Source organism: Salvelinus fontinalis, chromosome 17 (genome assembly GCF_029448725.1).
Source record: "Salvelinus fontinalis isolate EN_2023a chromosome 17, ASM2944872v1, whole genome shotgun sequence".
In the NCBI taxonomy this organism is placed as follows: domain Eukaryota; kingdom Metazoa; phylum Chordata; class Actinopteri; order Salmoniformes; family Salmonidae; genus Salvelinus; species Salvelinus fontinalis.
Window position 1 is genome coordinate 24,678,957 of NC_074681.1, and position 27,332 is coordinate 24,706,288.

At 42.0% G+C, this 27,332-nt stretch overlaps 1 protein-coding gene across 4 annotated transcripts in view; it reads left to right on the forward strand.

Moving 5' to 3' along the window:
* The window catches only part of LOC129814021 (dipeptidyl aminopeptidase-like protein 6), a 164,887-nt gene that overhangs the window by 125,905 nt on the left and 11,650 nt on the right, over positions 1-27,332 (forward strand). For all 4 annotated transcript variants that reach the window (XM_055866762.1, XM_055866761.1, XM_055866760.1 and 1 more), the window contains exons 7-16: positions 1,265-1,346; positions 3,451-3,571; positions 17,505-17,659; positions 17,936-18,033; positions 20,273-20,399; positions 20,667-20,705; positions 20,895-21,002; positions 24,526-24,617; positions 24,801-24,848; positions 26,803-26,915. In XM_055866762.1, coding sequence (XP_055722737.1) covers positions 1,265-1,346; positions 3,451-3,571; positions 17,505-17,659; positions 17,936-18,033; positions 20,273-20,399; positions 20,667-20,705; positions 20,895-21,002; positions 24,526-24,617; positions 24,801-24,848; positions 26,803-26,915 — 983 coding nt within the window. The remainder of the gene's footprint in view (positions 1-1,264; positions 1,347-3,450; positions 3,572-17,504; positions 17,660-17,935; positions 18,034-20,272; positions 20,400-20,666; positions 20,706-20,894; positions 21,003-24,525; positions 24,618-24,800; positions 24,849-26,802; positions 26,916-27,332) is intronic.

The following is a 27,332-nucleotide window of genomic DNA, read 5'->3' on the forward strand; positions in this document are numbered from 1 at the left end:
TCCAAATGGACAATGACCCCAAGCATACTTCCAAAGTTGTGGCAAAATAGCTTCAGGACAACAAAGTCAAGATTTTGGAGTGGCCATCACAAAGGCCTGACTACAATCCTATAGAAAATGTGTGGGCAGAACTGAAAAAGCCTGTACGAGCAAGGAGGCCTACAAACCTGACCCAGTTACACCAGCTCTGTCAGGAGGAATGGGCCAAAATTCACCCAACTTATTGTGGGAAGCTTGTGGAAGGCTACCGGAAACATTTGACCCAAGTTAAACAATTTAAAGGCAATGCTACCAAATACTAATTGAATGTATGCAAACTTCTGACCCACTGGCAATGTGATGAAAGAAATGAAAGCTGAAATAAATAATTTTCTCTACTATTATTCTGACATTTCACATTCTTAAAATAAAGTGGTGATCCTAACTGACCTAAGACAGGGAATTCTTACTAGGACTAAATGTCAGGAATTGTGAAAAACTGAGTTTTTAAATGTATTTGGCTAAGGTGTATGTAAACTCCGACTTCAACTGTATATTTTGTCATGTCCTCACAATGTTAACACAACCCAATGAAACATTCTGGGAACCTTGTAAAGAACAGACAAAGTGTGTTCTGGGAACGTTCTTGCAACATCAGGTGAATGTTTTTTGCACCCTACAAGAAACATTGTAGAATCATCCGCACAACTGGACAGTTTAAATGTTTTGGGAACATGTATTTTGGGATGTTCCCACCAGACTGTTTCCACACTGTAATGAAACATTCTAGGAACCTTTATAGAACATCAGTCAATTTTTTCAAACTAACTTTTGGGGAAAGTTTCTGTGGTGGGTGTTACACATGTTGTGCATAACATTTTAGTGAATGTTAGAGCCTTCCAATGATATTTCATCTGAAACATTTTTGTTAAATAAATATATTTGATCAAAAATGCCCTCTGAATGTTTTTGGGATGTTATCATCCTAATATTAGATAAAAAAGCCTAACTTGAACTTAATTGTTCTGGGAATATTCCTGGTTTGCTGGGTTGTATTGTCACACTGTCTGGCCTGCTTTTTGTTCCATATTTGTACTTAGTATAAAAGTTAAGGAAACTTTTCTAGTGCTAAATTTAGCTTTGGATGATTGATTTTACCATTACAGAAGCAACCTAGATAGCTCACTGGAAGATTCCATGTATTTTTGTGCACAGTCTGATGCACACACCCTGAAACACATACACACACAGACACCATGGCAGAGTCTGTGTTTTATCTCCACAGGGAGACATGGAGTCTGAATCCTCCTGAGGTACGGAACGCCCCGCTGCAGTATGCTGGATGGGGACCTAAGGGCCAACAGCTGGTAAGAGACCCCACACACATGTCTACACTCTCACTGTCTCACTGGGGAAAAAAACACACGTGCACACAAACGCGCGCACACACACACCTCAATTACCGATATGCTCCAGCCTTGAACTTGAAACAAATGTTGTTCCAGCATTTTGAAGGTCTGCCAAAGGGAGAGAGTTGACAGACACCGTGATAAGCGGTGCTTTCCTTTTCACCACAGCACCACGTTGGAGAGGATGTCAAAACGCTGTTACTATGGTTACAACAACAACATTGTTGTTTTTATGTGAAAGGAGAGAGGTCTTCTAAAAAGAGCCGTGTCTCTCACAGCTACAATATCTTTGTTGTTTTCCCTCATTAATACACACTTCCTCATTCACCTCATAACACACAGCACTTTAGACAGGAGTAATTACAGAACAACAGTAAGGGGCTGTATTCCCTTGTGTTTCTCCACTGACTTACCTTTTATTGCAAATCTGTAGGTTTTTTAATTGCTCTTATCATATCATTTGTCTACATTAGGCTACAGACACATTTAGAGGGAGAAAATATTCATATTTGAAGCTACTACAATATGAGATTTCATCGTCTGCCAAGTGAGAAAGCGGCTACATTTGCATATGGTAATATAGTACCTGATTGGTTTATTTTTGTTTTGATGTTTATCTGCGTGTTTGGTTAATGAAGAGACAGAGCTGTATGAGTGAACTGTCTGAGCCGAGGTGTTTACTCTCACCTGATAATACCAGATAGTTATTCTTCTCCCATTTCTGGACGTAATGATTTTGCATATTAAAACCTGTCACAATTGCCAGATTTGTCCATTATATGACATTACATATATAAAATGTGTTTGGATCCAGCGGTGCTGATTCCTCTGTCATGTAGAGTAATTGCCCATGGCTTAATGATCACAGCAGGATGATTCTCTGTCCCCTGATTCCACAGCACACCACACACACACACACACACACACACACACACACACACACACACACACACACACACACACACACACACACACACACACACACACACACACACACACACACACACACACACACACACACACACACACACACACACACACACACACACACACACACACACACACACACACACACACACACACCAGAGCCTCATGTACAAAGGGTATAGAAAATGAAGAGAGTAAATCAATGTTTGAGAGTTTGTCTGAAGTACACAGCTCAGATATAACCCTCTCCCACCGACACAGGGTGGAGCTGAAGGACAGGAGGGGCGAGTGGATTGACAGTGGTCAATCCACCCCCCCCAACAGTAGTCTTCTTAATTAATCCCTACTACTCACTATGGTACCATTGGCACAGTGGGAATACACCAGCAGTCCAACACAGCATCAGCAGCTTAACACAGTAATGCCAACCTCCCCACTGACACCCCTGTCTGAACCAGTTCTCAATCACCCAGAATGTGTGTATGTGTGTGCATGGTTGTGTGTTTGTAGGTGGATGTGTGTGCATGGATGTGTGTTTGTAGGTGGATGTGTGTGCATGGATGTGTGTTTGTAGGTGGATGTGTGTGCATGGATGTGTGTTTGTAGGTGGATGTGTGTGCATGGATGTGTGTGTGCCCCTTCAGTGATTCAGACGGCTACAGTACCTTCATTCGAAGCAGAGGGGTGTTTTGCTTACTACTCTATATGGAGATGGAGTGAAATATGACCTCTAATGACATCTGCTTCCTTTTATATCTGCTGTATTCAATGCTTTAAGGCATGTTTGTCACTCAGTCCAGATTGGGTTGATGTGTCTATTTGTGTGAGTGGAAATGTCTCCAGGCTGAAGGATGGATGGATGTTTTTAGTACTGAGTGAATGTCACACTGTGATGAAAATTGCCCAGAAGGACTGTCAGTCTTTCTTCTTTATCTAGTAATTCATTAAGGGTTATACAGTTGTATTATTATAAGGTAGTAATTATGTTTTATCTACTGTAGTAATTATAAGGCAGCCATCGTGTCAAGCTGAAAAGAACGCATTTGAAAGCCTGGAAAGAGGCAAAAGAAAAATCTCTGAAATGTAATGGTACGATGCTGTATTCACTCCAGCGTCATGTCCCTTTTTAACCCAGATCTTTATCTTTGAGAACAACATCTACTACAGAGCAACGGTGGAGAGCAGGACCATTCGCCTGGTGTCCACAGGGAAGGAGGGAGTCATCTTCAACGGCCTGAGTGACTGGCTGTATGAGGGTAGGAGAACTACAAATACAGCATCACTACTGCATACAGAACTACAAATACTAGCTGGATAGAGAACGCCTGTTAGTTACACCCCAGTATTGCAGCGGTATTGAAACACATGGCATGGAAGGACACTGTTGTAACACAATCACGTCAAACTGAAGCTGGAAAGACAGCAAACTAGCTGCACTTCGTTTCATTTGACCTGTTTTCTATTGATAGTTCTTTGTATATATCTATAAAAATGATGCTGATTCATGATTCGACTGGCTGATGCTGATGAATGATTTGACTCATTCATTACTATGGGACAGCTGGAGATCGAATTTAAATATTGAAATAATGTTGCAAATGTCATAGACAGACTGCAAGGTTTATACAAATCTCCGCCATTGAAAACTTAATGTTAGTCTAAAAGACATGTGAGATAATGTCTAGATGCTTTTTATAGTGTAAATCAAGTTTATAAATTGCCTGGCAGGGCTGATGAGACAGTGGATTGCGCAGTCAGATGGAACACAATAAATAGGCATTTTAACATCATAACTTGGTGGTAACCTGTGAATAGACTCCGGCTGGAATGCCGGTTTCAACCTATCAGCATTCAGGATTAGACGCACCCATTGTATAATTTACAATAACAGCAGTTACAGTTGACCGGGACAGCTCTAGCAGGGCAGACATTTGACAAACTGACTTGTTGGTAAGGTGGCATCTGATAACCGTGCCATGTTGAAAGTCACTGAGCTCTTCAACACGAGCCATTCTACTGCCAATGTTTGTCTAGGGAGATTGCATGGCAGTGTACTCGGTTTTATACACCGGTCAGCAACGGTGTGGCTGAAATAGCCAAATCCACTAATTTGAAGCGGAGTCCACATACCATGTAGTGTACGTTGCTGTCTATTGGCCCTATAAAGAAAACTGATATGTAATATTCCTATTACACAATGGATTATATCATTAGGAGGCTATGGGTTTAAAATATAGAAATTAAGAAACTTTTAGAGCCAAAATGTTTTATGGGGCCCTGATGAGCTACCACTAATTAGACAGTTAATGGCTATTTCTGCATGATACACTGTATACCAGTCTAGTGAAAAGTTACCAGTTGCACTCTATCACACACCTACAATAGAGCAACACAGTGGAGGTGTCATAATACCCATAAAACCTAGCGGTCAAACAGGGAAACGATTCCAATTGTTTTTCCACCATTAATTTTTCCCATTTTAGAAACATTTAAAATAAGGGCTGCGTGTCATGTAGGCATACTCTGGCGTGACGTTTTGATAACGATGTAAATCTCTCTCGGACAAGGTGACTTTTATCAATATATTCAGCTCTATTTACTCTTAGATTTTCGAAAATGCTAATTAGCATCAAAGGAGACATCATGCAAAACTACAAATCCCTGCAAGCTCCTGCACGTCATCTCTAGCTGATATCTTTGATAAAAGGTATTGTGTCAATTTAAAACTTGCACAAGACAGTTCACACAATTGTCCATTTAAAGAAATGTAGCCTATGTATTCATTACTAAACTCAGCAAAAAAAGAAATGTCCTCTCACTGTCAACTGCGTTTATTTTCAGCAAACTTAACATGTGTAAATATTTGTATGAACATAACAAGATTCAACAACTGAGACATAAACTGATCAAGTTCCACAGACATATGACTAACAGAAATGGAATAATGTGTCCCTGAACAAAGGGGGGTTCAAAATCAAAAGTAACAGTCAGTATCTGGTGTGGCCACCAGCTGCATTAAGTACTGCAGTGCATCTCCTCCTCATGGACTGCACCTGATTTGCCAGTTCTTGCTGTGAGATGTTACCCCACTCTTCCACCAAGGCACCTGCAAGTTCCCGGACATTTCTGGGGGGGAATGGCCCTAGCCCTCACCCTCCGATCCAACAGGTCCCAGACGTGCTCAATGAGATTGAGATCCGGGCTCTTCGCTGGCCATGGCAGAACAAGCAGTATGGCTCGTGGCATTGTCATGCTGCAGGGTCATGTCAGGATGAGCCTGCAGGAAGGGTACTACATGAGGGAGGAGGATGTCTTCCCTGTAATGCACAGCGTCGAGATTGCAATGACAACAAGCTCAGTCCAATGATGCTGTGACCCAGACATCGACGGTCCCTCCACCTCCAAATCGATCCCGCTCAGTACAGGCCTCTGTGTAACGCTCATTCCTTTGACGATAAACGCGAATCCGACCATCATCATCAGTGAGACAAAACCGCGACTCGTCAGTGACTGCACTTTTTGGCCAGTCCTGTCTGGTCCAGCGACGGTGGGTTTGTGCCCATAGGCGATTTTGTTGCCGGTGATGTCTGGTGAGGACCTGTCTTACAACAGGGCTACAAGCCCCCAGTCCAGCCTCGCTCAGCCTATTGCGGACAGTCTGAGCACTGATGGAGGGATTGTGCGTTCCTGGTGTAACTGGTGTTTTTCAGCGTCAGTAGAAAGTCCTCTTTAGTGTCCTAAGTTTTCATAACTGTGATCTTAATTGCCTACCGTCTGTAAGCTGTTAGTGTCTTAACGACCGTTCCACAGGTGCATGTTCATTAATTGTTTATGGTTCATTGAACAAGCATGGAAAACAGTGTTAAAACCCTTTACAATGAAGATCTTTGAAGTTATTTGGATTATTTATGAATCATCTTTGAAAGACAGGGTCCTGAAAAAGGGGCGTTTCTTTTTTTGAAGGTTTTACATTTAGCTAACATTAGATAGTTAATCCAGAGATCCTTATTTTGCCTCGATTCTGTAGTCTCATCCAGATCATCATGGCATTTGTAGTTATTTATGATAGCCACATTAGCAGCTAATTAGCGTTTCATTTTTAGGGGGTAGATACAGGCGAATATAATGATAAAAGTCACCTTGTCCTCGAGATATTTACACGGTGAATGGTGAAAAAATTATTGGAACCATTTCCCTGTTTGACCTTTATGTTTTATGGGTATTATGACTCATAATGTGCTACTCTATGGGCCTACATAGTGATAGAGTGACCTTAGGGTATACAAGTGTGTTATAATGATTTTATAATCCTCTCAAAAACTGATTTGGGATCAAGAATGCCCTGTGGTTGAACTGCAGCGACTAGCAGAGAGAGGAGGTACTACCTTCACCTTAAACCTAAGCCTGCTGTTATGAAACTCAGTCAAAACACTATAAAAAAATACACATCCCATCCAGTAATGAAGTTATATAAGGGGTTACATCGAAAGTTTTAAAACCATCAGCCAGCCAACAAAACAAATCAAAATGGGGGAAAATGTTAAAGAAATGTGTGAAAAAATGAATACAGAAGATTGATCTATAGAAAGCTTACATATAATATTGAGCAGGAAATATTTAATACCACATTACAAATGGAGGTACAGTAGTGTAGATGACAACCAGCTGCAGATTGCAGCGATGCAGACATGAATTAATGAATACTGCCTAAACACAGAGACAAGCTAGGGGAGCTCTGGGGACAAAGATAGTGAAATGCAACCAGATGTTTGTCTTTAAAAGGAAATAATTTACAAACACAACCCATAGATAGCCTGCTGTCTTGGAGGAGAGGGAAAAACTGATCTTAAAAACGGCAGGTAGCTTAGCAGTTAAGAGTTTTGGGCCAGAAACCAAAAGGTCACTGGTTTGAATCCCTGAGCTGACTAGGTGAAAATGTGTCGATGTGCCCTTGAGCAAGGCACTTAACCCTAATTGCTCCTGTAAATCGCACTGGATTAGAGCGTCTCCTAAATGACTAAAATGGAAACAAAATGGTCTCTAATCTTTGTTATGATTGTATTGTTCCTTATCTTTGTTTGAAACATTGTACAGAATAGATGGAGGGGTTTCTTTGTCCTGACGAGTGAGCAAATGTTCTATGCCAGGCGAAATCATGCATCATTACCTCATTGTTATGGATGAATCCAAATAAATGTCACTAATAAACAACTTAAACAAATGCAAATGCTGTTACTTTGCTGTTATTCTGGCTGCACTTTTTGATGTGACTAAGTTAGCCGTAGTTGGCTAGACAGCAAGCAAGGGGTAAGAACATTGCCAGCCGGTATGGCAATGGAACATGTAGAACGAGCGACTTGGTTGTGTCCATAGATACAGAACAAAAAGACTAAACGACTGGGTCGCGTCTCTGGCAACCAAACCAATACAACCAACGACCAGTCGGCTTGGGTAGCAACCCTAGATTTGTGTTGGGACTATATCTTGTGGAAGGATGAAATAGTATGAATAAATTAATCAAGATAACGGTTTTAATGAAAATATGTAAATCATTATTTTAACATGTTGGTTACCCATTGTATAAAAGTGATAATGCCCTCGAAGCCGGTGTTTGGAGGATATAGTTGAAAGCGGAAGTTTACATACATTTAGGTTGGAGTAATTAAAACTCGTTTTTCAACCACTCCATAAATGTCTTGTTAAAACAAACTATAGTTTTGGCAAGTCGGTTAGGACATCTACTTTGTGCATGACACAAGTAATTTTTCCAACAATTGTTTACAGACAGATTATTTCACTTATAATTCACTGTATCACAATTCCAGTGGGTCAGAAGTTTACATACTGTGCTGCCATCCTGTTAGAAGGTAACAGATTATTTTATTACAATGGTTAAGATGGATTTTCATTGTGTTCCATGGTGTTATTCGCCCCCTAGTGGAGCTTTCTGGTACTTAAGACTGTACGCAAACAGGAAGTAGAGAATTCGTTCGACACGCATAGAAGCAGCTAAAAACAACGCTACACGCAGTGTAGTTATTTCTTGCCACGCTTCAGCCACGGAAAATATTTGTTTGTAAGTTTGATTCAAGCATTTATCTAGTGATGATAATATTGTTATTGATAGAGTTGCTTACATGTCAATGTTGGTTGGTTGCATTTACTCACACAGTTTGCAATGCCCTTTATGTATGCCGTCAGCTGTATTACTTTGCTCGTGCAAAGTGCGAATTGTAAAATATACAATACTGTAGTTTTGCTACTTTTTCTAGTGTAATATGCTTTGTTATTCTACAGAGATGGTTGTACATTGTTAGAGTAATTGAAGGAGTTAGCCAATTAGCTATATGGTTTGGCATCATGCCAGATGCATGGTACCTTAGCACATGCTTTGTATTCATGCAACTTCAAATGTATAATGTACAGCTACAGTATGTCGGTGTGAATTGAATACTAAAGTATATTATTTTCTGTATTTTGCAGTTTCACAACATAAACGTTTACAATATATTCATTCAAGAAAAGTCACGCCTTGGGAGTTTTTTTGAAGACTTAGTTAGCTATCTGTCTAGTTTTGCATGGGAACGCAACTCAAGGGCAGAATACATACACTAAGTTGACTGTGCTTTTAAACAGCCTGGAAAATTACAGAAAATGATGTCATGGCTTTAGAAGCTTCTGATAGGCTAATTGACATCATTTGAGTCAATTGGAGGTGTACCTGTGGATGTATTTCAAGGCCACATTCAAACTCAGTACCTCTTTGCTTGACATCATAGGAAAATCAAAAGAAATCATCCAAGACCTCAGAAATATAATTGTTCATCCTTGGGAGCAATTTCCAAATGCCTGAAGGCACCACGTTCATCTGTACAAACAATAGTACGCAAGTATAAACACCATAGAACAATGCAGCCGTCATACCGCTCAGGAAGATGGACGAACTTTGGTGTGAAAAGTGCAAATCAATCCCAGAACAACAGCAAAGGACCTTGTGAAGATGCTGGAGGAAACGGGTACAAGTATCTATATCCACAGTAAAACGAGTCCTACATCGACATAACCTGAAAAGCCGCTCAGCAAGGAAGAAGCCACTGCTCCAAAACCACCATTAAAAAAGCCAGACTATGGTTTTCAACTGCACATGGGGACAAAGATTGTACTTTTTGGAGAAATGTCTGATGAAACAAAAATAGAACTGTTTGGTCATAATGACCTTCGTTATGTTTGGAGGAGAAAGGGGGAGGCTTGCAAGCCGAAGAACACCATCCCAACCGTGAAACATGGGGTTGGCAGCATCATGTTTTGGGGGTGCTTTGCTGCAGGATGGACTGGTGCACTTCAAAATAGATGGCATCATGAGGATGGAAAATTATGTGGAAATATTGAAGCAACATCTCAAGACATCAGTCAAGAAGTTAAAGCTTGGTTGCAAATTGGTCTTCCAAATGGACAATGACCCCAAGCATACTTCCAAATGTGTGGAAAAATGGCTTAAGGACAACAAAGTCAAGGTATTGGAGTGGTCTTCACAAAGCCCTGACCTCAATCCCATAGACATTTTATGGGCAGAACTGAAAAGCTTGTGCGAGCAAAGAGGCCTACAAACCTGACTCAGTTACACCAGCTTTGTCAGGAGGAATGGGCCAAAATTCACCCAATTTATTGTGGGAAGCTTGTGGAAGGCTACCCAAAACGTTTGACCCAAGTTAAACAATTTAAAGGCAATGTTACCAAATACTAATTGAGTGTATGTAATCTTCTGACCCACTGGGAATGTGATGAAAGAAATGAAAGCTGAAATAAATCATTCTCTCTACTATTATTCTGACATTTCACATTCTTAAAATAAAGTGGTGATCCTAACTGACCTAAAACAGGGAATTTTTACTGGGATTAAATGTTAGGAATTGTGAAAAAAGTTTCAATGTATTTGACTAAGGCAGGGGTCGGGAACCTGTGGCTCTTTTGATGATTGCATCTGGCTCGCAGATCCAAAAAAAAAAAAAAAAAAGTGTGATTTTTTTATTATTATTTTTTTGATCCCCTTTTCTCCCCAATTTTCGTGGTATCCAATCGCTAGTAATTACTATCTTGTCTCATCGCTACAACTCCCGTACGGGCTCAGGAGAGACGAAGGTCGAAAGCCATGCGTCCTCCGAAGCACAACCCAACCAAGCCGCACTGCTTCTTAACACAGCGCGCCTCCAACCCGGAAGCCAGCCGCAACCAATGTGTCGGAGGAAACACCGTGCACCCGCCCCCCTCGGTTAGCGCGCACTGCACCCGGCCCGCCACAGGAGTTGCTGGAGCATGATGAGACAAGGATATCCCTACCGAACAAACCCTCCCTAACCCGGACGACGCTAAGCCAATTGTGTATCGCCCCACGGACCTCCCGGTCGCGGCCGGCTGCGACCGAGCCTGGGCGCGAACCCAGAGACTCTGGTGGCGCAGCTAGCACTGCGATGCAGTGCTCTAGACCACTGCACCACCCTGGAGGCCTATTCTCACTTGTTTTAATCCAACCATCGATTTTTCACTGCTCATGTCCTGTTCAGGGCTGCAGGAGCAATTGTCCATTATTTTAATTAAATGATACTGGCCTACGCCGGCCGTTGCTAGGTAAAACAGGTAAACGCCTCCTTTTGAATCAGTCTGCTCGGTCATTAGCTCAAAGCTAACCCTTCGAAGAAGATGGCAAAAAGAAAAAAGATGACGAGTATCGTACATTTCAGGACGAATGGACCGAAGAATTCGCCTTTGTGGAGAGAGCAGGTTCTGCGGTGTGTCTAATTTGCAATGACAAAATTACATCGATGAAACGGTCGAATGTAAAGCGGCACTTCGACAAATTCAGAGGCTTATTATACTGACATTTAGTTGAATTCACGTTTAAAATATATTATATGGCTCTCACTGAAATAAATTTCCAAAATATTTGCTTTCATGGCTCTCTTAGTCAAAAATGTTCCCGACCCCTGGACTAAGGTGTATGTCAGTCCTTGGTTGTAACTCAATAGTGAGTAGACGTCGACCGATTATGATTTTTCAACGCCGATACCGATTATTGGAGGACAAAAAAAGCAGATACCGATTTAATAAAAAATTTAAAAAATGTTTTATATATATATATATATCATACACACACACATTTTTGTAATAATGACAATTGCAACAATACTGAATGAACAATGAACACTTATTTTAACTTAATATAATACAGAAATACACACACACACAGCTCTGAAGTGACAATGATACTGAAGAGTCTGCTTAGGAGACATACTCTCAACTGTTTGAATAAAAATAGAGTAAGTTACCTGTGATGAATGTTGAAAACCAAAACTTTATTTCTATATGCAGGAAGTCCTATTTTAATAATGGGCATGGTAAGAATTGATGACCAAAGTGCGAGTCATAATTCCCATGACACCTAGCAAAATCTGAAAAGTGGTTCCTTCATTTATTCCATAGGATATTTTTAGATTAACCTAAAATAAGGTCTGTGTTTCGTGTAGGCTTACACCACCTTGCCAATTTTATAACTGTAGATATCCATAGGACAAGGTAACTCTGATCAATATTAGCTAAATATAAGCGAAGATAACGTTTGTCAAACGTTTTTGTTGTTGACAAACGTTACCTTATCCTAGTGAGATTTACACGGGTATCAAAACGTCGAGGCGGTTTAAGCCTGCACGAAACACAGACCTTATTTGAAGTAGATCAAGACATTCTCTATGGAAGACATGAACGGTAAAATAACGAAGGAACCCCTTTCAAGTTCAGCCGCAAGTTATTACAGGAATTATAACGCGTCGACTATTTCTCTCTAAACCATATACCTTTGACTAATCCGGAAATTATCACCTCGAAAACAAAACGTTTATTCCGTTCCGTATTTTATCTAACGGGTGGCATCCATGAGTCTAAATATTCCTGTTACATTGCACAACCTTCAATGTTATGTCATAATTACGTAAAATTCTGGCAAATTAGTTCGCAAAGAGCCAGGCGGCCCAAACTGTTGCATATACCCTGACTCTGCGTGCAATGAACGCAAGAGAAATGACACAATTTCACCTGGTTAATATTGCCTGCTAACCTGGATTTCTTTTAGCTAAATATGCAGGTTTAAAAATATATACTTGTGTTTTGATTTTAAGAAAGGCATTGATGTTTATGGTTAAGTACACATTGGAGCAATGACAGTCATTGATTTGATTGTTTTTTATAAGATAAGTTTAATGCTAGCTAGCAATTTACCTTAGCTTACTGCATTCGCGTAACAGGCTGGCTCCTCGTGGAGTGCAATGTAATGAGGTGTTAGAGCATTGGACTAGTTAACTGTAAGGTTGCAAGATTGGGTCCCCCGAGCTGACAAGGTTAAAAATCTGTTGTTCTGCCTCGTTCGTCATTGAAAATAAGAATGTGTTCTTAACTGACTTGCCTAGTTAAATAAAGATTAAATAAAGGTGTAATTTAAAATAAAAATAAAAAAATAAAAAAAATAAATAAATACAGATTTCCGTTTGTTATGAAAACTTGAAATCGGCCATTCCGATTAATCGGTCGACCTCTGCAACACTCACTACTAAACTGCCTCTGGAAACAATGTCAGCACAATAACTGTTTGTCGGGAGCTTCATGAAATGGCTCTCCATGGCTTAAGATCACCATGCACAATGCCAAGCGTCGGTTGGAGTGGTTTAAAGCTGGCCGCCAGTGGACTCTGGTGCAGCAGAAACAGTGATGAATCACATTTCACCATCTGGCAGTCTGACGGACTGCCCCAATGCATAGGGCCAACTGTAAAGTTTGATGCAGGAGGAATAATGGTCTGGTTCATGGTTTGGGCTAGGCCCCTTAGTTCCAGTGAAGGGACATCTTAACACTACAGCATACAATGCAATGACATTCTAGACGATTATGTGCTTCCAGCTTTGTGGCAACAGTTTGGGGAAGGCCCTTTCCTGTTTCAGCATGACAATGCAACCGTGAACAAAGCGAGGTCCATACAGAAATGGTTTGTCGATCGGTGTGGAAGACTTGACTGGCCTGCACAGAGCCAACCTCAACCCCATCGAACACCTTTGGGATGAAATGGAATGCCGACTGCGAGCCAGGCCTAATCGCCCAACAGCAGTGTCGAACTGCCTGACCTCACTAATGTTCTTGTTGCTGAATGGAGGCAAGTCCCTGCAGCAATGTTCCAACATCTAGTGGAAAGCCTTCCCAGAAGAGTGGAAGCTGTTATATCAGCAAAGGGGGGACCAACTCCATATTAATGCCCATGATTTTGGAATGAGATGTTCGACGAGCAGGTGTCCACATACTTTTTTATGCATGTAGTGTCGTTGCATAATATTTGTATGCCACTAGTGTTATGCAGTGACTCTTGAACTGCAGAACCTGATTTATCTTTGAATGTTGTACATTTTATAAATTGTGTTCTTGCAGGGCTACCTTGACAAAGAGGCATTGGCCTCAATGGGACTCCCTGCTAAAATAAAGGTTAAATAAATAAAGTAAAATAAAATCTCAGAGCAACATCATCAGACTGGTGTGTGTGTGAGTGTGTCCCTCTCCCTGTCTTACCAGAGCAGAATGATTGGTGTGAGTGTGGTGTAGTATAGTAATGAGACAGGTTTATCTTCCAACCATGCAGGACAGGAGTGATTGTCATGCAGAGCAGAGAGAGTGTCAGAGCAGAGAGAGTGTCAGAGCAGAGAGAGTGTCAGAGCAGAGAGAGTGTCAGAGCAGAGAGAGAGTGTCAGAGCAGAGAGAGAGTGTCAGAGCAGAGAGAGAGTGTCAGAGCAGAGAGAGAGTGTCAGAGCAGAGAGAGAGTGTCAGAGCAGAGAGAGAGTGTCAGAGCAGAGAGAGAGTGTCAGAGCAGAGAGAGAGTGTCAGAGCAGAGAGAGAGTGTCACACAAAACTGACAGCACAGGAGCAACACTTCCTTTGATGGGCATTAGGCTACTGTGCATAGTAAGCATAATACTATATTTTCACATTCAGTATATACAGTGCCTACACACACAATGACAGGTATTCATATAATACTTTAGCTTTTATAATAAACTAATGTCTTTACAGTTTACTTATTTGTTTCTAGGGCACAAAATGTGCTTCAAAAGTAGCTAGAATTCATATAGGCCCAATATAGGCTGTATTTCAATTAAATAAATTGTATTTTTTGGTGCTCCACATTTTCAAAGTGGAAGAAAACATATAGACATTTTTCTAGTAGACCATCTGTCTCTCCCTGAGGGCTGTGGAGATCTGGGTTCTGGTCCTCATGCTGTCACCACTGATATAATACAGTAAGTAACCAGGCCCACTGAACTCAGAACTCCTTCACCCAAGCTCTGAAATGCCAGGCCAGTTTCAGCAATGTTTCCTCCCATTGATTATCAGTGGGTCAGCAGAGAGCACAGCTCTTTCAGATCACCTATACCCTGCTTCCTCATAAAGATGGTATTTTGCTATGCATCAATAGATTATGTTGGATGTATGCTGTCATACTGTACTGAATATTGTGTTGAATAATGTCCTTGAGCGCATTCAATCAGTTATTTAATTATCCATATCTCATCCCTAGAGAGGGGAACGACGAGTGAACATGTTTGTCAAATCATCGTACACCGCTCTCTCACACAATCTCTGTATGCTGGTCTTCATCGTCCTTCATAGAACATCCTCATCCTCTGTCAACTGAAGTTGAGTCATATTGTGTTTGTCTCAGGGAAAGGCTGCTGTTTGTACCATTCCGTTGATAGGAAGCTTTCCTGGAAGGCCTATGCTTCCACCTGGTGGGCTTTAGTGGATTATATTTGACTGAGCATATAACTCCATTCATTTAATTACTTATCTTGTCCTTTTCTTTACCTCTGTTTTCAAATGACCTTTTGACATGCACTCTCCACACCTGATGGATGATAAAGAAATAAATTGACCCAGAACATAATCTGATATTCTACCTCCCTCTGTATCTCTGTCCGTAAGCCTACAACATATTTCATCAATAGCTATGAGTAATGGACCTCTACTCCAGTGACAGTACAGTAAATGGGTGCCATAAATCAGAGACAGGCATTCATCGGCATCTGCTCCATCGGCATCTGTTTACTGTGTTGTGTGGTGGAAATATCCTTTATCAGCACACACAGCTAAAGAAGTGACTTTGGGATATGATGACATACAGTTGAAGTCGGAAATGTACATACACATTAGCCAAATACATTTAAACTCAGTTTTTCACAATTCCTGATATTTAATCCTAGTAAAAATTCCCTGTCTTAGGTCAGTTAGGATCACCACTTTATTTTAAGAATTTGAAATGTCAGAATAATAGTAGAGAGAATTATTTATTTCAGCTTTTATTTCTTTCATCACATTTCCAGTGGGTCAGAAGTTTACATACACTCAATTAGTATTTGGTAACATTGCCTTTAAATTGTTTAACTTGGGTCAAACGTTTTGGGTAGCCTTCCACAAGCTTCCCACAATAAGTTGGGTGAATTTTGACCCATTCCTCCTGACAGAGCTGGTGTAACTGAGTCAGGTTTGTAGGCCTCCTTGCTCGCACACGCTTTTTCAGTTCTGCCCACAAATGTTCTATAGGATTGAGGTCAGGGCTTTGTGATGACCACTCCAATACCTTGACTTTGTTGTCATTAAGCCATTTTGCTACAACTTTGGAAGTATGCTTGGGGTCATTGTCCATTTGGAAGACCCATTTGTGACCAAGCTTTAACTTCCTGACTGATGTCTTGAGATGTTGCTTCAATATTTCCACATACTTTCCTTCCACATGAAGTCATCTATTTTATGAAGTGCACCAGTCCCCCCTGCAGCAAAGCACCCCCACAACATGATGCTGCCACCCCTGTGCTTCACGGTTGAAATGGTGTTCTTCAGCTTGCAAGATAATCCGTCTGTAAACAATTGTTGGAAAAATGACTTGTGTCATGCACAAAGTAGATGTCCTAACCGACTTGCCAGAAGTATAGTTTGTTAACAAGAAATTTGTGGAGTGGTTGAAAGATGAGTTTTAATGACTCCAACCTAAGTGTATGTAAACTTCCGACTTCAACTGTATATACTGAACAAAAATATAAATGCAACATGTAAAGTGTTGTTCCCATGTTTCATGAGGTGAAATAAAAGATCCCAGAAATGTTCCATATGCACAAAAAGCATATTTATCTAAAATGTCCTCACCAGGGTCTTGACCTGACTGCAGTTTGACATCGTAACCGAATTCAGTGGGAAAATGCTCACCTTTGATGGCCACTGGCACGCTGGGGAAGTGTGCTCTTCACCGATGAGTCCCGGTTTCAACTGTACCGGGCAGATGGCGTTGTGTGGGCAAGTGGTTTGCTGATGTGAACAGAGTGCACCGTGGTGGTGGGGTTATGGTATGGGCAGGCATAAGCTACGGACAACAAACACAATTGCATTTTAGGGGGGGACCAACGATGGCAATTTGAATGCACAGAGATACAGTGATGAGAACCTGAGGCCCAATGCACGGCCCCATGTCGCAAGGATCTCTACACAATTCCTGGAATCAGAAAATGTCCAAGTTCTTCCATGGTCTGCATACTCACCAGACATGTCACCCATTCAGCACGTTTGGTATGCTCTGGAATGACGTGTACGACAGCATGTTCCAGTTCCCGACAATATCCAGCATCTTCGCCCAGCCATTGAAGAGGAGTGGGACGACATTCCACAGGCCACAATCAACAGCCTGATCAACTCTATGTTAGGATATGTGTCGCGCTGCATGAGGTGAATGGTGGTCACACCAGATACTGACCGGTTTTCTGATCCACACCCCTACCTTTTTCACAGGTATCTGTGACCAACAGATGCAAAATTTGTATTCCCAGTCATGTGAAATCCATAGATTATGGCCTAATGAATCCATTTCAATTGTCTGATTTCCTTATATGAACTGTAACTAAAATCTTTGAAATGGTTGCATGTTGCATTTACATTTTGTTCAGTGTACATCGTATCAGTAAACAACAGACTATTAGCTTTATTATTAATCTTATAACTATCTTGTAACCGTATAGCCTTAAAGCCTGCCTTGAAGATGAATGGACGTTGTTTATCACCATATCTTTTATACAGTGTGATACAGTAGTTCATTGTTTATGGGGTTTGTTGTTTCAGAGGAGATCCTTCAGACCCACATAGCCCATTGGTGGTCTCCAGATGGTCTCAGACTGGCCTACGCCACCATCAACGACACCCTGGTGCCCAAGATGGAGGTCCCTATTTTCACTGGCGCCCCGTATCCAATTGGGCTGGAGTACCATTACCCCAAGGTAAATCCCAGAGACAGCCTCTAGTCTATATTATCTGTCCTCTTTGCCCTACAATGCCTTGACGTGTTTGGGTGAGTGGTATTGAATGAGTACCAATTGTTGTTGTGCAGATCGTCTCTGGTTCAAACCCAGGTCGGAACAGAAAAGGGATCAACTCTTCTACAGAGTTGTGTGGATCTGACAGTTGACTTCACACAGACAAAAAGGATCCATATAGATACCGTATAACCCACTGAATTATATGATTTCTGGCGTAACCTGTCTCTTCCCCTGCAGGCTGGGGAGGAGAACCCTGTAGTACACCTGTCTGTGGTGAGTTTGAACGGCCCCCTTCACACGGTGGAGATGAAGAAACCAGACGACCCCAGGATAGGGTGAGTGTCTTACTGACTGAATGACAGTTACACGGTTCAAGATAATCTTTATTATCCCGTAGGACAGGGATCATCAACTAGATTCAGCCGCGGGACAATTATTGTCTTTATGGTCAGGAGCCGGAACAAAATTACAAATCATTTGTAGACTGCAAATTGACTGCAAGAAGCACAGAAATAACATTTGACTAAAACATAATCATTTCAAACCTTACTTACATTTGTATACGATCACATATACAGTATCTCTCTATTGTGCGTGGGAATACTTTGGAACAGATTTCCAAAATTAAAATCACTTGGAGATGATTTCCTGGTGTTTTTACAGTCTTTTATGTCCAACTATATACACAGTACCAGTCAAAGGTATGGACACACCTACTCATTCAAGGGTTTTTCTATATTTTTGACTATTTTCGACATCGTAGAATAATAGTGAAGACATCAAAACTATGAAATAACACATATGGAATCATGTAGTAACCCAAAAAGTGTTAAACTAATCAAAATATATTTTATATTTGAGATTCTTAAAAGTAGCCACCCTTTGCACACTCTTGGCATTCTCTCATCCAGCTTCATGAGGTAGTCACCTGGAATGCATTTCAATTAACAGGTGTACCTTGTTAAAAGATCATTTGTGAAATTTCTTCCCTTCTTAATGCGTTTGAGTAAATTAGTTGTGTTGTGACAAGGTAGAAGTGGTATACAGAAGATAGCCCTATTTGGTAAAAGACCAAGTGCGTATTATGGCAAGAACAGCTCAAATAAGCAAAGAGAAACAACAGTCCATTATTACTGTAAGACATGAAGATCAGGAAAATGTCAAGAACTTTGAAAGTTTCTTCAAGTGCAGTTGCAAAAACCATCAAGCGCAATGATGAAACTTGCTCTCATGAGGACCGCCACAGGAAAGGATGACCCAGAGTTACTGCAGAGGATGCAGAGGATAAATTCATCTGCTGCAGAGGATAAATTCATTAGAGTTAACTGCATCTCAAATTGCAGCCCAAATAAATGCTTCACAGAGTTCACGTATCAGACACATAATGGCCACCAATAATTAGGAGACTTGCTTGGGCCAAGAAACACAAGCAATGGACATTAGACCGTTGGAAATCTGTTCTTTGGTCTGATGAGTCCAAATGTGCAATTTTTGGTTCCAACCGCCATGTCTTTGTGAGACACAGAGTAGGTGAATAAATGATCTCCGCATGTGTGGTTCCCACCGTGAAGCATGGAGGAGGAGGTGTGGGGATGCTTTGCTGGTGACAGTGTGATTTATTTAGAATTCAATGCACACTTAACCAGCATGGCTACCACAGCATTCTGCAGCGATACGCCATCCCATCTGGTTTGAGCTTAGTGGGACTATCATTTGTTTTTCAACAGGACAATGACCCAAAACACACCTCCAGGGTGTGTAAGGGCTATTTGACCAAGAAGAGTGATGGAGTGCTGCATCAGATGGGGCAGCAGATAACCTAGTGGTTAGAGCGTTGGGCCAGTAACCGAAAGGTTGGTGGATCGAATCCCTGAGCTGACAAGGTAAAAATATGTAATTCTGCCCCTGAACAAGGCATTTAACTCACTGTTCCTAGGCTGTCATTGTAAGTAAGAATTTGTTCTTAACTGACTTGCCTAGTTAAATAAAGGTTAAATAAAAATACAAAAAATAAGAAGATCATTTGGCCTCCATAATCACCCAACCTCAACCCAATTGAGATGGTTCGGAGTTGGACTGCAGAGTGAAGGAAAAGCAGTGTGCTCAGCATATATGGGAACTCCTTCAAGACTGTTGGAAAAGCATTCCTTATTAAGCTGGTTGAGAGAATGCCAAGAGTGTGCAAAGCTGTCAAAGGGTGGCTACTTTGAAGAATCTCAAATATAAAATCTATTTTGATTTGTTTAACACTTTTTTGGCTACTACATGATTCCATAAGCGTTATTTTATAGTTGTGATGTCTTCACTATTATTCGGCATTGTAGAAAAAAAACCTTGAATGAGTAGGTGTGTCCAAACTTTTGACTGTGTGTGTATAAACTATCTTTTTTTTACTTGGAGGGGGGGGGGGGGCATATAAAATCATCTGCTGGCCAAATTTGGACTACGAGCCATATTCATCATGGAATAACCTTGCATCATAATGTATACTGCATTAACCATGGCAATTTTAAAACAATAGGAAATGAATTTACCTAAACTTGTAACTCATTCCATTGTGTTATTTTTGTGTAGAATGGAATATTACATCACAATGGTTATGTGGGCCACCACCACCAAGCTGGCAGTCAACTGGCTGAACAGAGCCCAGAACAACTCCATATTGACACTGTGTGAGGCCACCACAGGAATCTGCACTAAGGTGAAACTCACACACATACACGAAAACACACACACACACACACACACACACACACACACACACACACACACACACACACACACACACACACACACACACACACACACACACACACACACACACACACACACACACACACACACACACACACACACACACACACACACACACACACACACACACACACACACACACAAACATGCATGCACACATTGCCACCCTCTTACACTGGCCCTAGCCCTTACTTGCTATCTCATACTTTTCCAGAAACATGAGGATGAAAGTGATAGCTGGCTACACAAACAGGTAAGTGATATGAACAGTAAAAGCATTTTATAACATTTATCACTCACAACACACATAAAAAAACAACCCATACATTACAGTCAACACTTACAGAGGAAGGGGAGGCGGTTGGAGGGAAAGAAGTGCATTTTACCGATTTTAGTTGTCTCATGTACTCAGACTCACTCCTCCTTTCTCTCCCTACTGTAGAACGAAGCACCACTCTTCTCCCATGATGGATACAAGTTCTTCTTTACCAGAGCTATACCTCAGGGTGGGAGGGGCAAGTTCTTCCATATCTCCATGTCAACCTCCCAGGTAGAACAACACTGTCCTCCTTCCTGGAGTTATGTACACTACCGTTCGAAGGTTTGGGGTCACTTAGAAATGTCCTTGTTTTTGAAAGAATAGCACATTTTTTGTCCATTAAAATAACATAAAATTGATCAGAAATACAGTGTAAACATTGTTAATGTTGTAAATTACTATTGTAGCTGGAAACGGCAGATTTTTTATGGAATATATACATAGGCGTACAGAGGCCCATTATCAGCAACCATCACTCCTGTGTTCCAATGGCACGTCGTGTTAGCTAATCCAAGTTTATCATTTTAAAAGGCTAATTGATCATTAGAAAACCCTTTCGCAATTATCTTAGCACAGCTGAAAACTGTTGTTCTGATTAAAGAAGCAATAAAACTGGCCTTCTTGAAACTCGTTGAGTATCTGGAGCATCAGCATTTGTGGGTTCGATTACAGGCTCAAAATGGCTAGAAACAAAGACCTTTCTTCTGAAACTCGTCAGTCTATTCTTGTTCTGAGAAATGAAGGCTATTCCATGTGAGACATTGCCAAGAAACTGAAGATCTTGTACAATGCTGGGTACTACTCCCTTCAGAGAACAGCGCAAACCAGAATAGAAACTGAGCAAGAGGACAAGTACATTAGAGTGTCTAGTTTGAGAAACAGACACCTCACAAGTCCTCAACTGACAGCTTCATTAAATAGTACCCTCAAAACACCCATCTCAACGTCAACAGTGAAGTTGCGACTCCGTGATGCTGGTCTTCTCGGCAGAGTTGCAAAGAAAAACCTGTATCTCAGACTGGCAAATAAAATAAAACATGTTAAGATGGGCAAAAGAACACAGACGCCTCTAGAAGGCCAAAGACTCCTCAGAAACACCAATACTCCTTACCTGGCCCACAAGAATGGAATGGTCTACCGTATCAAAAGCTTTGGCCAAGTCTATAAAATTCAAGGGCATTGAGGACCTTTAAGGTTGCAGTGATACATCCATTACCTGAGCGGAAACTAGATTGCATACCAGAGAGAATCCTATAGACATCAAGAAAGCCACTTTTGATAAACAGGGCAAAATAGATATAGGCCTATAACTGTTAGCATCAGCTTGATCTCCCCCTTTAAATAAAGGACGGACCGTGGCTGCCTTCCAAGCAATGGGAACTTTCCCAGAGAGAAGAGACAGGTTAAAAAGGTCAGAGATTGGCTTGGTGATGATAGGGGCAACAACCTTAAAGTAGAAAGGGTCTAAACCATCTGACCCAGATGGTTTTTTGGGGTCAAGTTTAAGGGGCTCGGACTCAGTGACCGCCTGAAGGGAGAAACGCTGTAGCGGGAAGGGGGAAAAGAGGGAGGAGCATCAGGGCTAGTTGCATTGGAAGGGGTGGAGATAAGGAAATGTTGTACGGGCAAGGAGGCATGGCTGAGTCAAATAGGAATCCTGACTTAATGAAGTGGTGATTAAAGAGCTCAGCCATGTGCTTCTTGTCAGTAACAACCACATCAACTTTAAGGGACATGGGCAGCTGTGAGGAGGAGGGTTTATTCTTCAGGTCTTTAACCATTTTCCAGAACTTCTTGGGGTTAGACCCACAGAGAGAGAACTGCTCCTTAAATTTACTAACTTTGGCCTTCCGGATAGCCTGAGTACACTTATTTCTCATTTGCCTGAACGAGAGCCAGTCAGCCTGAGTATGCGTGTGCCGAGCCTTTCGCCAAATGCAATTCTTGAGGTGGAGTAACTGCAAGATCACGGTTGAACCCGGGCTGAACCTGTTTTTAATTCTCGTTTTCTTTATGAGCCCGTGATTGTTAACAATACCACTGACAATATAAAAAAGAAGGTCCAAGCGTTTTTTCGACAGAGGGGATCAAGATGATTCTGTACCAATTTACAGAGGCCAAGTCATGAAGGAAGGCTTGCTCATTAAGTTTTTTGCCAAGCGTCTATGACAAATCAGGATAGGTCATTTCACTGAGCAGCCATTGCGAACACAGGCTGTAAAACAGTGATCACTAAGGTCATTACATAAAACACCAGACTGATACCTATCAGGATTATTTGTGAGGACAACATCGAGGAGAGTAGCCTTTTCTGGGTGTTTGGAGTCATATCTTGTGGGATTGGTAATAATCTGAGAAAGATTTAGGAAGTCCCATTGCTTTAGGACTTGGTCAGGTGGTTTAAGCATGTCCCAGTTTAGGTCACCTAGCAGGAAAAATTCTGATTTAGTGTACAGGCCCAGGAGAGAGTTTGGGGCAGGTAGAGTACAGGCCGGTGCTGATGGAGGACGAAAGCATCCAGCAACAGTCAACAAAGAGCTATTTGAAAGTTAATTGCTTTACACCAGCAAATCAAATTGTTTGGGGACAGACTTGGTGGAGACAACCGAGCACTGAAGGTGATCCTTGGTAAGATTGCCACTCCCCCACCTTTGGAAGATCTGTCTTGCCAAAAAAGGTTATAACCAGAAGGGTTAACGTCAGTATTCAAAACAGTCTTCCTTAACCACGTCTCAGTAATGACCAACACATCTGGATTGGAGCTGTGAATCCACACTTTCAATTTATCCATTTTAGGGAATAAGCTTCTAGTGTTAACGTGCTGAAAACCCAGGCTTTTACGAGAGCAGAAATCAGTGAAGCAGATATCAGAGCACAAGTCAGAATTGGAGCTAGCAACAGTAGATGGGCCAGGGTGTACATGCACATTTCCCGATATCATCAACAGTATTAGAATCAAGGCACGGCAGAGGACAGGGAGAGCTCAGTAGTGTTGATTTATAACATTTTAATGTGCATCAGATGGCAACAAGATCATATTGTACAGCAATTTCATCAGGTAACATGAATACAAAGCCAGCGAGAGGTGGTTATAATGAGGCCAAAAGTCTGTGTAACCAATAGACTGTCAGAGTTCTGAGTGTGGGAACAAACATAGTATGTTGCACGGTTGGTTAAACAAGAAAGCTCATAGTCAACAAAGCATACAGGAGTTATGAAGCAAATAGCAAAATGCACAATAAAAAATACATAATGACTTGGGGCTAGCCATTGTAAGTTCAGAGTCACTCACCCCAACAGTGTGTGTGTGTTGGAGGTGAACGAAAGCTCGGGAGAGAGTGGTGAGTGTGGTGGGGGTACATGTACCAGACAGGGGGAGACAAGACAGGGCAGACGGTGAACAGATCGCCAGGTGGAATCCCAGCAGCAGTGCAGCAGGCAACAGGAGTAGGTGTCACACCCACTTGGGAGAAGCTTTTATTTCTGGAGTGATTTCTTGTGGAAAATACCAGTGGATGGTCTCTGAACAGTGGGAGAGTGCTTCAAAGGCCTCTGGATTTGGGTGGGGTAGCCTGTGAGATTCCTGCCATTTGTTGGGCTCAAAGGCTTCGACACCTCAGTGATAATTGAAGTTGTATCTGGTCTGTTTCAGTTCCAGGTTGGATGGTGTCCTCAGGTCTCTGCTGTTTGTTTGCCAGAGCCAACTGTTCTTTAACCTGTAGTTGTCATGTTAACATGTATTGTTCCATTCCAGCCCAACACCAGCACAGACACTCTGCAGTCCCTGACATCAGGAGACTGGGACGTTACTCAGATACTAGCCTACAGCCAAGACAAGCAGCTCATGTAAGTCTCTCCACCCATACATTACAGTAACGTGACCAAATAGTACCATTATGATTCCTACATACATATAATTTCTTATCACTTATAGTTGATCAAATGTTACCATGGATATTTGACTTACCTTCTCTTGTTCAGGTAATAGTCATTGAACTCCAAACTGATCTTCATCACAATGTTTTACAGATACTTTTTGAGCACAGAGGATGATCCAAAACGACGACACCTCTACAGGTATAGTTAGAGGGTTTATTCTGTGAGAGTTCACTATGTCATTGTTTTTATCTAATAGGGTATAATCAATCAATCAATCAAATGTATTTATAAAGCCCTTTTTACATCAGCCAATGTCACAAAGTGCTATACAGAAACCCAACATAAAACCCCAAACAGCAAGCAATGCAGATGTAGAAGCACAGTTGCTAAACTCCCCAGGAACCTAGGAAGAAACCTAGAGAGGAACCAGGCTCTGAGGGGTGTCCAGTCCTCTTCTGGCTGTGCCGGTGGAGATTATAACAGTACATGGCCAAGATGTTCATAGATGACCAGCAGGGTCAAATAATAATAATCAGTGGTTGTAGAGGGTGCAACAGGTCAGCACCTCAGGAGTAAATGTCAGTCGGCTTTTCATAGCCAATCATTCAGAGTTAGAGACAGCAGGTGCGGTAGAGAGAGAGAGTCGAAAACAGCAGATCCGGGACAAGGTAGCACGTCTGGTGAACAGGTCAGGGTTCCATAGCCGCAGGCAGAACAGTTGAAACTGGAGCAGCAGCAGGTGGACTGGGGACAGCAAGGAGTCATCAGCCCAGGTAGTCCTGAGGCATAGTCCCAGGGCTTAGGGAGAGAGGGGGAGAGGGAGGGAGAGATATACTATTTGACCATGGTTACTGATCAAAACCTTAGAAAAACCTTGACAAAGTAATGGCTCAGTGAGCACAACCTTGCCATTGAGAAGGGTAGACACAGGAAAACCTGGCTCCCTGAAGAGGAAAGGCTGTGCAACCACTGCACAACAGCAGAACCTGGGACGGAGCTGCATTTCCTGACAAAATATAAAACAATTAGAGAGTGTCATTTCCCCAAATTTGAAACCCTTATTCAAGGTTTCAAAGACCTCTCTGATGAGAGTAGGCTACCCGTCCTGTTGGGGGAGGATGCATAGAGCTCTGGGTTGGTAGCGCACTACATTGCTGCCTGCCATCAGTTGAGGGACAGTGTCTGACAGACCAATCAACCTGCACATGTACTCTACTGTATGCTTATTGTTATTGTTCAATGTATGGTTATTTTGACCCTTGGTTATTGTTGTTACTGTTGTCCCGTTGACAATTTTTATTTTTTTAAATATTACCCCCTTTTCTCCCCAATTTTCATGGTATCCAATCGCTAGTAATTACTATCTTGTCTCATCGCTACAACTCCCGTACGGGCTCGAGAGAGACGAAGGTCGAAAGCCATGCGTCCTCCAAAGCACAACCCAACCAAGCCGCACTGCTTAACACAGCGCGCCACCAACCCGGAAGCCAGCAGCACCAATGTGTCGGAGGAAACACCGTGCACCTGGCCCCCTCGGTTAGCGCGCACTACGCCCAGCCCGCCACAGGAGTTGCTGGAGCGCGATGAGACAAGGATATCCCTACCGGCCAAACCCTCCCTAACCTGGACGACACTAGGCCAATTGTGCGTCGCCCCACGGACCTCCCGGTCGCGGCCGGCTGCGACAGAGCCTGGGCGCGAACCCAGAGACTCTGGTGGCGCAGCTAGCGTTGCGATGCAGTGCCCTAGACCACTTCGCCACCCGGGAGGCCCCGCGTTGACAATTTGATTATCTTTTTTTTTCTCTCCATATTGCAAATATCCAAAGGCAATATGTACATTGTTACGTCATGCAAATTGAGAGAGAGAGAGAGAGAGAGAGAGAGAGAGAGAGAGAGAGAGAGAGAGAGAGAGAGAGAGAGAGAGAGAGAGAGAGAGAGAGAGAGAGAGAGAGAGAGAGAGAGATAGAGAGAGAGAGAGAGAGAGAGAGAGAGAGAGAGAGAGAGAGAGAGAGAGAGAGAGAGAGAGAGAGAGAGAGAGAGAGAGAGAGAGAGAGAGAGAGAGAGAGAGAGAGAGATTAAATTCACACAGGACACCAGAAATACTCCAGATAATGCTAATAGCATGGTTTACTGTATTTATCCTATATCAGTGCGGACACTACAGGCCCGTTCAACCGCCGCTGTCTGTCATGTGAGTTCAAGTGTGGCTATGTGGACGGCTCCTTCAGCCACAACATGCAGTACTTCCTGCTCAACTGTAAAGGTGAGTGCTCCTGACCTTGAATTCTGAACACTAAGCAGTATATGTTGCACTTTCCGGAATCAGTAGATTTTTGTGATAAATAAATAAATTGAAGTCTTTGGCTATGCTGCTGAGGTTTTAGTGGGGTGTTTAGTGTCAAATATATGACATTTAAAAAAAATCTGAGTCAAAATATTAATTTGAATTAGTGTTCAATGCTGTGACAAAAGGTTGTATTGAATCTGACTGCAGTACACCACTAACCACTCTTTCTACTTGCCAATCAGATGTAGCTCAATGTGAACTGCCAGCCTGCATCCTACAGTGTTCCTGCTGTATCAAACTACAGTAGTTGGCATAGAGCCGTATGTCGTGCCCTGCTTCCTGTGTGTCAGACAGGTTCTGTCTGAAATGAGAGCAGGGCCCAGGGAGGGACAG